Raw genomic sequence first — 15,127 nt, 5'->3', positions numbered from 1 at the left:
TTAGGTTGGAGGATGAAAGTGAGTTGGGTACGTGGCCTGTCACGGACTGACCATTGGTTCTGTGCTTCCCCCGGGTGGTTTGGTTCCCCCAGCACTGCAGCCTGCCTTCCCTCTGCAGCTGGGGCAGTGCAGCATCCCGTGGCAGGGGCTGTGGCTGGGCTGTGAGGGTTGCATGCAGCAGCCTCTCTCAGTTGAGTTCTGCAAAGGACACAGGAACTTGAGTGATGAAATGAGGAAGAGGTGAAGCTTGAATTTCTCCCCACCTGCTCTGCGGGGTCTCTAAAACTTTCCAAAATACCCAATTTTTGTAGGTCTTCTCGTGTCACGCTCATAAATTTCTGCATCTAGTTCATTAGCAGTGAATTCCTGCGTCTCCACAGAGCAGGTGTTTGCTCATACAGGAGGGACTTGGGCTTCACAGCCAACTTTTCCCCAGACGTTACGAAATGAGAAATACTGGCCTGTCCAGACACTGCCTTCCCTGGAGGGACCTTTGCAGACTTCGCTCCTTTTCCACATAGCTTTTAAGAGAAATCTTTTTGCTTTTTTATATTCTTGTTGGTCTTTGACTCGCGTTTTGTCACTGTTTGAAACCCCGCAGTGGGAATTGTTAGTCTAGCAACGAGTCATGAGATAATTTATCTTCTTTAATAGCCAAGTTCACTGCTTTTAAATTCCCCAGACAAAAAGTCTCCCTTCCTAATCCCACCCTATCCAAGTACTTAAAAATGTAACATTTAAGCTACGCTGGTCTATAAAAGGAAAAATCCTCAAATGGCATGAGAATTTTAGTTTGTCTTATACTACATAGTTGCAAGTTAATATAAATATATATATATATTAATTAGCCTGTGCACACATTTTCTCACTCACTCACAGAATGATGTGAGTGGTTACGTGGCATTTTAAAGCATACTAAAAAATGGGTAATTTGAGGATTTTTCTGCAGACATTTCAATGAATCAGATCTGCCATGTGCTGCATCCCGTGTAGGCTTTCATTGGAGCAGAAATGCCTGTGCTCTTCATCCTGTTGATGCTCCTTCTCCCTCTGCTCCAGTTTAGGCAGCCTGGTTGATCCAGCCCTGCAGCAGTTTTGGGGAAGCAGCAGTACTGAGTGAGTAGGTTGTCTCCAAGAACAGTGCAAGTGTTCAGTGAGTGTGTGACAGAGCAAATGCCTGAAAGTATCTGATTACCTTGTGAAATACTGGCTGAAATGAGACCAATGTACAGAAGTGATCCAAGGGATGGAAAACCACTCCTACGAGGACAGACTGAGTGCTGGGACCGTTGAGCTCAGAGAAGAGAAGGTTATGGGAAGAGCTGCGAGCAGCCTTTCAGTATCTGAAGGGAGGCTATAAGGAAGAAGGGTACGGACGCTTTTGCAGGGTCTGCTGTGATAGGGAAAATGGTTTCAAACTAAAAGAGGGGAGATTTAGGTTGTGTGTAAAGGAATATTTCTTTTACGATCGGAGTAGTGAAGCACTGGAACCGGGTGCCAGAGAAGTAGTGGGTGCCCCATCCTTGGAGGCATTCAAGATCAGGCTGGATGTGACTCTGAGCACCTGATTGAGCTGTAGGTGTTCCCTGTTCATTGCAGGGGAGTTGGACTGGATGACCTTTAAGAGTCCCTTCCAATTCAGATGGTTCTGTGATTCTGTGATTATTCTGTGATTAAGTGGGAGATCGGAGCAACATAATGTTTGTCTCTTAAAAATAACGTTTCTAACAAAGTACGTCAAGAGAGTTAATGTTGAAGATGTTAGTAGTGGAAAGAAGAGGTTGTGGTGAAGATTGTAGGTGATAAAAGAATTGCTTTCCTCTCTGCAGGAAAGAGAAGAAAGTCTAAGGAAGTTTGTGAGAGGCAAAATAATTCTGGCAATTTGCTGGGTACAATGGTGACATGCATATTCATTATATCTAAACTGGATGGGGTTGTTGGGCTAACCTGCACACAGAGCCCTTTGTGCCTGCTGTGCTCTCCACACCCTTAAGTAGCTGGCTGGCTGGTCGCAGGCTGGCTTGTGTACCAAACAAGTCACAGTGAGAGCCTGGGGTTTTTGTTTTGTTTTTGAAAGCCCTCTGGCTATGTAATACTTATCCTCTCTAACGAGGCTGTGTCCTTCCCTCTTTTTTTCTCCATACCTGTGCGTGCACTGATACTTTTTCATGGTTACTTCCAATTCCAAGTTCAGTTTTCAACTAACATTTCTGAGAGCATTCCTTGAGTTAAGAGCAAACTGCTTGGCGGGTGACTTTGCTCCCTTCCCTGCATATTGTGGGAGAGTCTACTAATTGTGTTTACTTGAGCATATCTGGAGTATTTTCTTACTTCTTACCTCCTTCCGGGGGGAGCTGTGGCCAGGAACGCAAGCACTGGTTAGCCATGCAGAGAGCACGTACAAATTCAGGGCCGTGACTCATTGTGCAAAGGAAAAACCTACGGTTTCAGCCTTGTAATCAAAGCCTATCTGAGCCCTTCAGCTTAGGAGTTTAAAAGCTCAGCTCTCTCATTTTACCGTTTTCACTTATTTTAAATAGTTTTTAATAACTCAGATATGAGTTGCAGCTATGGTGATCCATGTGACAGACAAGAACTCAGCCAGAAGTGCTTGCCTTACTGAGGTAATAGTGAGCCTGATGCCTTGATTTAGACAACCATTCTGGAAACGCATTTTTTGGTGTCCCACTTCAAAGAATGGGGCAGTCATGGTGTGAATTCTTCCTGATGAATGCTATCTAAGCAAGGGATGCAGTTGAGCAAAAGCTGAAGTAGAATGCACTCATGCTCAAAGAGAACCAAAGTTACATTAAAAAAGACAAATGGTGTGGGGCGTGTGAGGGGGAAAAGCTTTTCAAAACCAGGCTTGTTCATCCTGGAGTTCATTGTGAGGATAGGATATTCCTGAAGTCTGGCTGAAATCTCTTACCCCTGTTTACAGCTGTCTCTTATCAATTTACCTGACTGCGGGTGCAATTAGGTACTTTGCACCTCTTCTTTCACTCATGTTTCTACAGGCTTACCGAATCAAGTATTTCTACTTGTGAAGTGTTAAGAGGTGTTGCCGGTAACTCCTGGGTGGATTCGTTTGTTTGTTTTTGAACTCATATGAAAGCTCAGTGCAAACATCAGCTTTGTGATTTCTGACAAAGTGGGACACTTGGCTTGTGAGAGATTTGCTGACTGAGGTGTCTTTCTGGTCCCAGCCTCATAAGTATCTCCATCGCTGTGCTAGAGCTGGGTTCATGGTTAGTGCTGCATTCCGAGCCCTTAAAAACAAGACTGTCGTGGTTACTACCTGTGTTATTTCACTCATCCAAAGCTTTCAGAAAGATCTGATATGAAGAACCAACCTTGATGGCTGTGACGGGGTGGGTGAAAGCAGGGTCTTGTGGGGGTGCACGATGAGCATGTTTCTCCTGACCGCCTCTTACTCTGTGCAGACACCTTCACCTCGTAGTTCCCATGATATAATCATTGTGAATACATCGCAGAGTACTTGATGTGTTTTGAAAAAAAGTTCAGTGAGGATCTTTGTGACGAATAGATAAAGAAGCTTCATACAGTTTGCAAAAAATGTGCTTCAGCTGATAAGTCCTTAAATCGGATGCTTCTATATTTTACCCGTGTGCCAACCACAAGGCTAGCTTAAAAATAAATATAAGTGGTCTTCTAAACCTGGAGCCAGAAGCTCCTGGGGACAGAAGTGCTTGTTGAACACCTTGGTAAGAAGGGAGCTGGTGTAAGTGTTGGCAGTGCTGCTTTGTGATGTGTGGTGCGCTGTTTACCATTGTGAGCTCTGTTTTGTTTTGCTCTCCATTGGGTCTGTGGTTCTTGTCGGTAAGGTTAAGAAGCTGCTTAAGTAAATAAAGACTTTCGTTAAAGGGACAAGCAAATAATGCTCTTGCTTGAGCATGTCATTCATTGTTGTGTAGGGCTGTGGAGGCGTTGCGGAAACGTGTAGATGATGGAATCATTACGGTTGGTAAAGACCACAGTCCAACCATCAGCCCATCACTCTTTCTGAGAAGAAATTTTTCCTAATATCCAACCTGAACCTTCCCTGGCGCAGCTTGAGGTCATTACCTCTCATCCTATCGGTGTAACCTGAGAGAAAAACATTACAACCAGATTTATGAAACATCTAATCTACGACTATCGCTCACAGCTACGACAGTGGCTCAAATTTCGTGCTTGTAAAGAAAACTGCTTAAGCTAATGGAGCCCCCAGGATTTGCAAGGAGGATAAGAAAACTGATGGGTTTACGCTCTGACATGGTGCAGTTAACATACATATTTACCTGACAATTCTGAAATGTGTGATGTTTGTACACAGAAGCAAACGTGTATTGATTATACGCTCCTGTGCAGCCCTCTGAAGCCTCTGCACCATCACTGATGCTCGCAGGATCAGCCGGGCTGAGCCCACATCCTCGCGGGCAGAGGGCTGTGTGCAGTGCAGTGCTGCAGGCTGGAGGTGCCATCTGCTCACAGCCGGCCAGTCACGTGCTGGATGCCAGCTCCTGCAGCAGGGGTTGAAGGGGAGGAAGAATGAGTGTAATTAGATTATCTCGAACCCCAAGCGAGTCATCTAGGGGTTCTGTGAGGGATGTTTCCTGAGATGATAGGAACTACTGAAGTAAGTAGCAAGTGCTTGTGGGATGCGCCCTCGTTTGAGGTAGGATGTATCTCTACGCTGTTTGGTTTCTAAGCTTGCAGGTGCTTTGGAGCCTTTGCTCTCAGAACAGCCCTCCTGTGTCACAGAGTTCCTAATGGAAATCTGACGCCGTCCTTTAGCTGTCAGGTGAGAAGGAAAAATGGCTCCTCCGATGCAGATATGTTTTTGAAATGATACGTTTGAGAATGAGGGCTGTACCTATTGGTAGCAAGGGTTAACCACTGAGAGCAACAGGTATAGGCAGACTCAGGTATGTGATATGTCGGGCTGTTTTGCAAGGTGCTATAAATGTTGGCTCCATGTAATCTGATACCAGGGTAGGACAGGCTAACTTAATGAAGGAAAATAGACAGCAATGTAAAAGAACTGGAAATTCAAGTCTAGCTGACTAATAACAGCCTGCTCCAGAGGGTTTCTGACTGTTGATACTGCTGACAGCTGACAGCAAATAAAAGCAAACAGCAGAAATACTGCCTAATGTGCTCTTTACAGATTCTTTGTAGGCACTGCAAAAGGTAAGGTTTATGTTTCTGAACCTGACAGATCTGCTGGGTGCAGCCATGAACAGATACACATTGCTGGGAGTGAAGCACCGCACTGGGGCTTGAAGGCATGTCTGTGTTGGGAAAGGAGAGGCTGCAGTGAGCTCTGCACCGCTCAGTTTGTGCCCCTCTTTGGCTGGTGCACAGCAGTTAAGTCAAACTTGGATTTCTGAAATGGCTCTAGTGCTCGAAACACACAGAGGTGAATCAGAGCCTTTCTGTGGCTTTTTGAAATTATTGACGTGTTCTGTTTATTGTGTTAGACTGTACAAACTGGAGCCATTAACTGGAAGGGAAAAAACCCCACTAAATGCTAAGGTCTGTGCTAGGGAAATTTGAACAGAGATCATTACTGAGCTTGAACTTGATGCATCTTCTGCAGAACGCACAAAGTCCAGTGGGAGTTTCACGTATGGAGCTAAAATTACCAACACCAGACTGGAAAAGGTCACCTAGATTGAGATTTGCAGCTCATCTCTGCTGGCCTCTTATCAGTTCTCTCCCTTCAATGTATATGTTTTGTGTTACGTTTCAGGGTTGTCTTTGTGTTCCACCCACAGACAGCTGAAACAGGATTTTTGTTTAGTAAACAGAACTTCTTTTCCTGCAGGTGATCTGAAAATAACGACAGCATTACTAATTTGTGGGGAAAGTGTTTTTTAGAGGCTGACTGGCAGTTTTGTGCCCTTATTTGCTACAAACTGGCAGCTGGTAATTTGTGAAGCTTGGCACCTGGCCGAGTTAATTATCTCCCATTTCCCCTGGTCCTTCTTCCTCCCACTGCCACCTTTGCTCTCTTGCATGCCTCCCTTAATCAGCGTAGCCAAATCTCTCCGGGTCAGGCAGCTCTTCCCTCCCACACCCCTTTGACATGTTCTCCTCATATCCTGTGTAAGCAGTCTTGGAGCTCAGCCTTTCAACTTTCTCTTCTCTGAGACAGTTTCCCCTTGAAATCAGTGAGATTTGACTTATCTGAAGCTTATGTTATGGTTGCTTCGGGACTGTGGTCCTAATTCTCTTTCAAAGGTGCTACTAAATGCTAGAAAATGACTGAGAATGCCTTTTAAAATATTTATTCTGTCACCAGAATGATTCCCTTGGTTTACAGAAATTTCAGAACCAAATTTTATCTTTTTTTTTAACCTCCTTTTTGAGATTTTTGTGCATTACAAAAATTAGCGTGCAGTCTTTCTTACTCGTGTTATTTATTAATATTGGTGATTTGGTTATCGTAGGGCAATGCAAAAACAATCCCATCCCTGCAAATTTTCTGTTGGATAAAATAACCTGCACTGAATGCTACAGGAGAGGAAGTAATTAGAGATCTTGTGTTTTCCTTTGTCTCCGTGTTCAGTATCGTTTACCTCTTGGTGAGATGGACTCTGCATGCACCAGCAGTGCCATCTCAAACTTGTATTCATCTATTCTAGTTTTGAAGTGCTTCATTTCATTTTATGTTGTGTCTGTAGAGAGAAATTTGACCAAGTACATCTAAGCTCATATATTTTTAATTGCTTTCCTTTCATCTGTTCAAAACCCATTGCATCTTGACTAAACGGCTTGTCTTCTTGTTCCCATTTCATCAAGCAGGAGATGTGAGCACCTGATTATTTTTTTTTGTTGTTCTTTCCCTCTCTTTACCAATCTTGGTGAATTGACAGCAAAGAGTCAAAAGGATCCCCAAGTATTTGGGGCCAACAAACCATAGTCGTCAGCCTCTGCATCTACTGGAGGTTACCATGCAGATGTAGCATTATGCCTCAGCAACAAGAGGAGCAGATGGACACTATGAACATTACTGTCTGAAGCTGGTTCCTGGATCCACACTGCATTAGTTTAGCAGTGTCACACTTCTGCAAGCATTCTTCCTAACAAAAGTCTGTGGCTGCTGGTAAAACTATGAGATAACCCATTGCTCTTGGTTTTTAAAAAGCCCAGTGTTCCATCAGTGGCCAGGAAACACACTGCTACAGCCCACTCTTGGCCAGCATTTTTCAAGCAGCGAAGACCTCACTTGTACATCTGCTCTTTCCCCTTATGACAGTAATTACACAGATGTGAGTCTTTGCAGGACTGAGCTTCTCTGCCCCCTAAGCACATGGTCTGCACGCTGAGACCTTGCAGGCTTGGCAACTGCAACTCCTGTGCGTATGCCTGCATCCTTGCAGGCTGTGCTCGGACTTGGTGCTGTGCAGTGAAGCAGTGCTGCCTGCTTTTTGTCCATGTGTAGCTGAAGTGACACAACTTATTGTTGAGCTGTGGTTTTAATAATCAAATCCAGTTTGCAAACTTTCGGAGCCCTGCGGAGCCAAAGCTGCTGTACATCCACCCTCATCCTCTATGCGTTGGACATGTCAAAAAGCACCATCTGAGAGATTGCAGTATGCTGCTTTGTGTGGAGGGCTGGTGTTTAGCAGCTGAGTTAGGTACATATGCTAAATAAAAGGGACTCGACATGTTACAAATATCAGGTCCATTTCTTAAGAAAAAGGGAAGGTTTTCAGGAGTGGGGTAATCTGTAGTCGTTGCTGGTAGTAGTCCGGAAAGGAATCTTGCTTGATGTTAAATATTCAGGCTAACAAAGGTTGCTGCCAAAAAAAAAAACCCCAAAGAAAATCAAACTTGATGATCATTGCACAAGTGATTTGTTGTGACTGCAAAGAGCTTGCCGGATGTGTTTCTGCTTTCTGCCCTCTGTGGCTTAACAGTCTGCTTTTATTTGACATTTAAGGGAGGAGAGGGTCCATTTCATGTACTCTCTGATCAAACTATGTGCCTGTGTTTCTCTTTTTTTATGAGCAATTGTGTGTAACAGATGAACCCTCTTACTCCATGACCTCTCTTCTGTATGTGCTCCGAGAGCCCATAATGACATAGGCTTGTTTCCAGCCTGGCTGCAGACCAGGGACTAGTTGATATTGAAGATTTCTTTGTCCTTAACTGAAGCTCAGAAAAGGTCACTCTGTTGACTTACTATGTCAGCTGCTTTTTGCACAGTTTCCCTGAGGCAGTGTGGCTACCTTAAGAAGATCACAGAATGTGCCTTGTTTCTTTCCTTCCTCCATGATAGCCTTAGCACGTTGTTTTCTATCTTCGATTTGTACGAGCAGCTGAAGTACTGTGCCTTTAGAAATCTCTTGTGCCGAGTAACATCTGTTGTTCTTCTTGCTTGTCATTTTGCTGGCTAAGGATGCAAGGTGTCTCAGTTCAGAGCCCCAGTGCTGCTACATTTGTTAGTGTTACTGCACAGAGATAGCCATGCTGTGAAGAATGCTACTGCAGACTAGCATTCACATTCACTTCTGGGTAATGGAGGTCATCATGGGTATGGGATTCCTGTGTTGTTAGAACTGAACCATTCAGCTTTCTTTCCTTTTTATGCAAGTCAGACCCTACAGTCTTGCATAGTGTTTTAAGAAGGTACAGTTCTACAGGGAACTGGCTGGCTGTGGTATAATCCATCCTTAACCTCTACCAGCAGAAAGCAGTTAGAAACTTGAGTGAATTGGTGTAATTACCCCTGGTAGTTTTCAGTCTATGCATCCAAAATTTCCAGTGATACCTTTATTCTTCTCTTTCATTGATTCTCTTCTTTCTCCTGCATCCACAAGGTTGTTCAGAAAAGGGTTCAGCATTTCTGTGAGGTCCCAACTTTGCTACTTGCAGACTGGAGCTGACGTTGCAGACTGTCTTTGTAATTAATTGGGAAATTTCCGCCATTTGTCCTTTTGCTGAGATTATTTTTAGTATCAAGCCCCGAGTCTTCCAGACTTCTGAGCTTCTTCAGCAAACATTTGAGTTTGTTGCTGACACCTTCGGTGAAGGGTAAATGTGGTGAAGAGGGTTGGGGAGAGATGATGTGATGTCCAGCCAGGAAGTCCTACAAGGCATCGTCTGCTGGGCTGTCAGAATAGGAGTGTAAGGGTTAAAGTGTCTGAAAGTGCTTTTGTTGGGCTGATTGAAGAGGTTGCTTCTAGATGTTGTAATCAGTAGAGGGAGGGGAATTTCCAGAGAGATAGAGATAATTTATTCATGCGTTCATTTTTAAGGATTAAACAAAATTAGGGCATGCATTAATATAATATGTTTTAATTTACTATTTGTTAACACTGTTTAATTTAGTATAACATGTTTCTGCAACAGTAAGTTAGTAAAAGCAAAAGTAAAAGCTTATTTATTCTCTGATTCTGAAAACCTGATGCAAATTTTATGATAATATATACTGGGTCCCCTTTCTCCTAGGACTAATTGTATGTAGTCAGGCTCATTGTGCATGTGAGCACAATTTATACATTTTGTGCTGTTTGCAAATAACTTGCTCTCTGTTCACAGATGTACGTAAAATCAGACAGGGAGGTAAGTAGCATTATATAGCAAAGACAATAGTCATGTTTGTGTTAGCCTATGGACAGCAGGATCTTGTGATACTTGGAATAATGAAAGCACAGTTTATAAAAATAGATGTGGAGGAAAATATGGCTGGTTTGGAACTGTGCTGCCTTCTGTGAAAAGCTGCTGTTGTTCTCTGTTTGCCTGAGAAGGTGATACGGGTTAAAGGAAAGTGCTTTGCATCATATTGCCATGCTGTTATTTCCCAGCAGATCATTTGTTGCTATTTACCTCCAAATAAAGAATCAGAGATGCCCCCTAAGCAATAATAGTTTGAGTGCCTAAACTTTGTGATGGTCGCAAGGTTATGGACAAAAACCCACTAAAGCTTGTTTTCTCATTTGCCTTCTACTTTGATCGTAGTGCTGTGCTTACATGGCACTTTTCTGTGTTGATCACTCTAGTCATAGGTTCCTTGGTAGCTCTAATCTTGAGGTGGTGGAGGAACGAGCAGCCTCCTGCATTGTCTTATTGCACTGGGTCAGATTGGAGAAAGTCCTTACAGCAGTGCTTGAATGTGTTCCTCAAAGGAACAGCTTCCTGTCACCTCAAAGTGTAACAATTCAAAGGATCGCTTGCCTGGATCCCATTGGGATCATGCATTACAAGGTTGCAATCTCCTCAATGATGTCAAATGAGGTTGCTTAATTTTGCATTGAGGTGCTTGGGTTAGCAGAGTTATTGGTTGGTTGATTTGAGTTTTAAACTACGAAGTATGAAACAATACCTTTGTAGCTCTTAGTGATTTGCTGTCACAGCTTCTGAATCACGTGTCATTGCACGTCTTATGGAGAGTGACTGAGGGAACAGAGATTGTTCAGGCTGGAGAAGAGGAGGCTCAGGAGAGACCATACTGCTCTCTCTAATTGCCTGAAAGGAGGTTGTAGTGAGATGGGAGTTAACCTCTACTCCTGCATAACTAGTGATATGATGAGAGAGAATGGCCTCGAGTTGCACCGATGGAGGTTCAAGGTGGATGTTAGGAAAAATTTCTTCTTTGAAAGAGTGGTCAGGTGCTGGGACAGGCTGCCCAGGGAGGTGTTCAAGAAATGTTTAGATGTTGTACTAAAGGACGTGGTTTAGTGGGGAATTTTTGTTGGTGGATGGATGGTTGGACTGGATGACCCTGGAGGTCTTTTATTGTGCATCTTGGTGTAGTATCTTCTGTAAGATGTTAATATTTTACTATACAGTGACTTGGCACTAATGGAAGAACATGCCAGCTTCCAGTGAACTTCTAAAATCTATCTTATGTTGGCTGTTCCCCCAGTTTTGTCTTACCAGCTTTCTTGGTAGTCTGCATTTCTGAGGAAGTGACACACCTGTGTAATTGAGAGGACTTGTTTTTTTTCCTTTGGAAGAAAGAGTAGGAATGGAAAATTGTGTAAGTATAATTCATATTTTGGTTAGTGCTTAGAAATGAATTATAACTCTCTAATACTAATAGTTGAAGTCATTCCCACTGGTCAATGAAAAGAGACTTCACTCCAAAGAATCCCAGGCAAATACAGAAATCCTCTCAGCTTCCCAGTGCAGACTTATTTAAAAATGAGCATTAAGCTAATTGCACAGAGAGGACCAGAGTACAGAAAGTGCTTGCAAATCCTCTCCATTACACAGGTTGAATCCACGTGTCTGAACAAAGAGTGTAAATGCCTCAAGCCTAGTAATTTTTTAAGGCCAACAGCAATTAACATAAAGGCAGGACAAATGCTGTGTCAGAGATACAGTGTGTTGGAAATGTTAAGTTATATAGTATGTACTTTGTTTTTAGGCAAACATGTGGGATGGTATAACACAAGGAGAGACTGTCCTAGCAGGAGAGACTGAAGGAACTGGGGCTGTTTAATCTGGGGAAAAGGAGGGTGAGGGGAAACCTTATTGCTCTCTTCCAATATCTGAAAGGTGCTTACAACGAGAGTGGGGCTGGTGTCTTCTCACTGGTGGCAGTGGCAGGACGAGGGGAAACGGCCTCAAGTTGCACCAGGTTAAGTTTAAGTTGGATATCAGGAAAAACTTACAGAAAGCACTGGAATAGGCTCCCCAGGAGGTGATTGAATCACCATCCCTGGATGTGTTTAAAAATCATCTGAATGTGGTGCTCAGGGACATGATTTAGCAGAGGGTTGTTAGAGTTAGGGTAGTATGGTTAGGTTATGGTTGGACTCATGATCTTTAAGGTATTTTCCAACCTGAGCAATTCTATAATTCTATGTTGGTGTTGTATGCACCTTCCTCCTGACACTTCTGTTTTCTAAGAAGTGAGCCCAAGTGCTTCAATTGAGGGAAGTTAACCCAAGACAATAAGGTTGCATGTAACACTGTCAGTGCCCTGCCCTGCTGATATGCAGGGAAAACTTTGGAACTATTCAAGTCAGCCTGCAAGGTGGGAAGGGCTGAGGCTATGCAGCCATGACTGCTAAAGCATTTTCTTTTCATGCATTTGGCTCCTGTTAGTGCAAATGTTCCCCAGTTATGGTTGTGGCTGCTCTTAAAAGCAGTTCAGGAGCTCGTCAGAGCAAGCAGTGGAAATTGGGGAGGTTCTCCTGGCTCTGTGAATTTGGTTTTCCTGATTTCTTAGAAAGGTAGGATGCAGTGACCTCAATGAGGCTCCCCAAAGGTGCTGTCATCACTGCTTAGGAATTTGGGAATACCACAATCTATATGGGAAAAACAGCTGCTACATTTCTTAGAGTGAGAGTGTGTGACTCGGTCCTTCCTAGTTAAGCTGCTTGGCACCAAGGAGAGGAAGGTGCCCTTCATTTTTAACCTGCTGAAGAAACAAGGGGAAGTCAACAGCAGCGCATGAGCAGGAGGTGGCATCTTGCAAGCAGCAGCAACACCCAGAGCTCTGTGGTCTCAAGTGAGGCCCACGTGCATTGCTGGCAGAGGGGATGTGCCAGGCCTCTGCCTCAGGATCTTCTGTCCCCACAGCACTTTGACGCACGCAGCTTAAAGAGTTTGATCCAAGTCACCTCCCGTCTTGCTTTCTTAAGAACACGTGGCTTTAAATTAATTCATAGGTACCCGCATACTCCCTTAGGTTCCTGATTTTGGACATCAGATTCTGTTATTCTTCGGAAACAGAAGCTTATTAACATCTGGGTCATCGTAACGGTATAAAGAAGATCACAGATTGTGCTTGCTTTTCCTCCAGAAGCGATACAGCGCATCTCTGTCCAAACTGAACTCAACCATGTTTAGCTTTAGCACTGATGAGTAAGTGAAAATGCAGGAGATGTGAGCACGCATCTGTCCAGTGAAACTGTTTACATTCCATAGTTGGGGATTCTTTTATTTTTTCTTTGCTATTGTGCTGTGCAGTTCTTTTGCCTGTTCTAATTTGCCGTGACGTGGTCAGTTTCCTTCCGGCTGCTCGCAAGCCTGTGGTCGAGATAAGGATACATTTGCAGCACATTTTTAAAAAGAAGCTGAAGATCTGCTTCACGTAGAGACTTGGGGACTCTGGCCTGCGTGAGGAATTTATTGGCTGTTTTTCTGTTGTGCACTGTGGGAATCAAGATCAAGGGCATTTCTTTTGCTAAAGAACAGCCCTGCAGAATTGGAACTGTGTGTGAGGCAGAAAGGTGATACGCCTGAGGTATCCTGCAGCTCGGTAGGTCAGTCTGTGTTCTGTGTTTTGTTTTCAGTATAACCTGAAGATAATGAGTTAAAACTGCATCAGGTGCAAAGATGGATTTTCTTTTTGTTAGCTTTCGTAACTTCTTTGTGTTGGTCGAATGCTTTTAAAGTGAAACACTTTGAAACTTGTGTCTTGCTTCCTGAAACAGTCCCTTTTTTTTTTTTTTTTTTTTTTTAAAGGGAATGAACATTTGCACGTGTTGATTAGTGGAAGTAATACCTTTGGGGATCAGAAGGTATCCAGCTTTCCTAGAGCCTGGTAAAACACTCGTAGATACGACCAAGCTTTATAGTGAGAGCTGTTCTTTCAGATAGCTAAAGCAATCAGTTCCTAATTTGTATTTCTTTTTTTTCCTTCCTCAGAGATAAACAGCTGTCCACGTGGGAGAAACAACTCAGGAAAGAATTGTCCTTGGTTTCTTTGAGAAGGACCCAGGAACGCTGATGATCTAAGAACTACTGAAACTGCCACTTGGCTCATTCTGTGATCCTGCCTTTCTGCCCTGCTGCACCCTGGTGACACTGTCCATTTTTTTCCATTTGAGAACACTTTTCTTCTTATGTGGAGCTGAGAGCTGGGAATGCGTTATTATGGCAGCAGTTGTACAGCAGAATGAGCTTGTGTTTGAATTTGCCAGCAACGTCATGGAGGATGAGCAGCAGGTATGGGATGGTGGAAGAAGTGGCATTTGTTTGAATTTGAGCAAAGAATGTTAGGAAAACATGAGGAAACAGTGTTGTGTAAAACACGAGAAAGCAAACACTGAGATCATTATGGTTGCAGCAGATCTCTGCAGTTTCAAAAGCTTCCTGTTGCTTCCTGTAACTTGCACGAGCAGAGCAGAAATTGGTTGAAATGTTGTAACTTCTGCAGTCTTGCAGAGACCTCCTCTGAAGATGTTTTTCCTTTGTCACTGATTTGTGCCAGTAGAATCCATTCATGCTGTAAAATTCCTGACATTTTGGTATTTGACAGTCGCTTTAAGTTTTGTGGTGTGCTAGGATAAAATCCAGGACAAAGCAACTGTCACACTGCAGATGACTAGAAGGAGCAGTAAGTGTCTGCCCTCTGCTCTTTGCAAATTGCTTTGTGAGTTGCATTACTGTGTGCATGTCAGCTATTCAGAACTGAGCTTCACAATAACTTACATGGGTTTCTTTCACGCTGAGGAGATGCTACCTGTTTCTGTCTCATAAAACTATTAGGTAGTTTTAGATTATCAAAACCACATCCTCAGACTCCTGAGGTTTCAGCAGAGAAATCCTATCGTAAAACTCGAGCAGCTCTTGTATAGGTGGTGGTTCATGGTGGGGCTTTGGGTTGGTTAACGATAAGTTAGGCATCTTACTATTATGGAGCGGTACTTCTGAGTCTTGTGGAGATTTTAAGGCTTCTTAGTCTTATAGAGGAGCAGCTGAGAAGCGTTGCTGTAAATTGTTCCTCTTTTTGTGAATGTGAAAAGTATTTGTCCTCTGCTTCAAAAATACTTTTGGCTTCGTAACCTTGTCTCTGGGTTTTTTCTGTGGCCACATGTTTGGCTGGGTCAGTGTCCCGTTTCTGCTGTCAGACTCGTGTGATCGTTTGAATGAACTGAGTGTTGTCTGTCTGAAGTGCTAACTCAGTTTTGGGTGGAACTAGTAATGTAACTTCCTTCCCTGTATTTTTCCAGAGCCTGTGGCAGTCTGGGGATTTAGATATGGGAATTGCACAAACACAGTGGAAAATGAGCTGTATTTATTACTTCTGTATGTTGCTTGTTGTTGTTTTTACTTTACAAGCCAATGGGAGAAATGAAAAGAGGAGGGCTGCTTCATTGTGATTTCTTGGAGGAGCAGTGCAAGAAACGGGTCTGTCTTTGTTTAGCTACACATTTTG

The 15,127-nt window shown here is 43.4% G+C and overlaps 1 protein-coding gene across 10 annotated transcripts in view; it reads left to right on the top strand.

Moving 5' to 3' along the window:
* The window catches only part of ELF1 (E74 like ETS transcription factor 1), an 85,737-nt gene that overhangs the window by 31,420 nt on the left and 39,190 nt on the right, over positions 1-15,127 (top strand). For 3 of the 10 annotated variants that reach the window (XM_052705601.1, XM_052705602.1, XM_052705603.1), the window contains exon 2: positions 13,615-13,914. In XM_052705601.1, the coding sequence (XP_052561561.1) occupies positions 13,843-13,914 (72 nt within the window). In that variant the 5' untranslated portion in view covers positions 13,615-13,842. Of the gene's footprint in view, positions 1-12,975; positions 13,230-13,431; positions 13,511-13,614; positions 13,915-15,127 lie in introns of those variants that run through there. The other 7 variants (XM_052705608.1, XM_052705598.1, XM_052705599.1 and 4 more) reach the window with 7 other exon arrangements.

Source organism: Tympanuchus pallidicinctus, unplaced genomic scaffold, assembly GCF_026119805.1.
Source record: "Tympanuchus pallidicinctus isolate F22 unplaced genomic scaffold, pur_lepc_1.0 scaffold6, whole genome shotgun sequence".
NCBI lineage: Eukaryota > Metazoa > Chordata > Aves > Galliformes > Phasianidae > Tympanuchus > Tympanuchus pallidicinctus.
The sequence above is the reverse complement of the archived record's forward strand: the minus strand, read 5'-3'. Positions and strand labels throughout refer to the sequence as shown.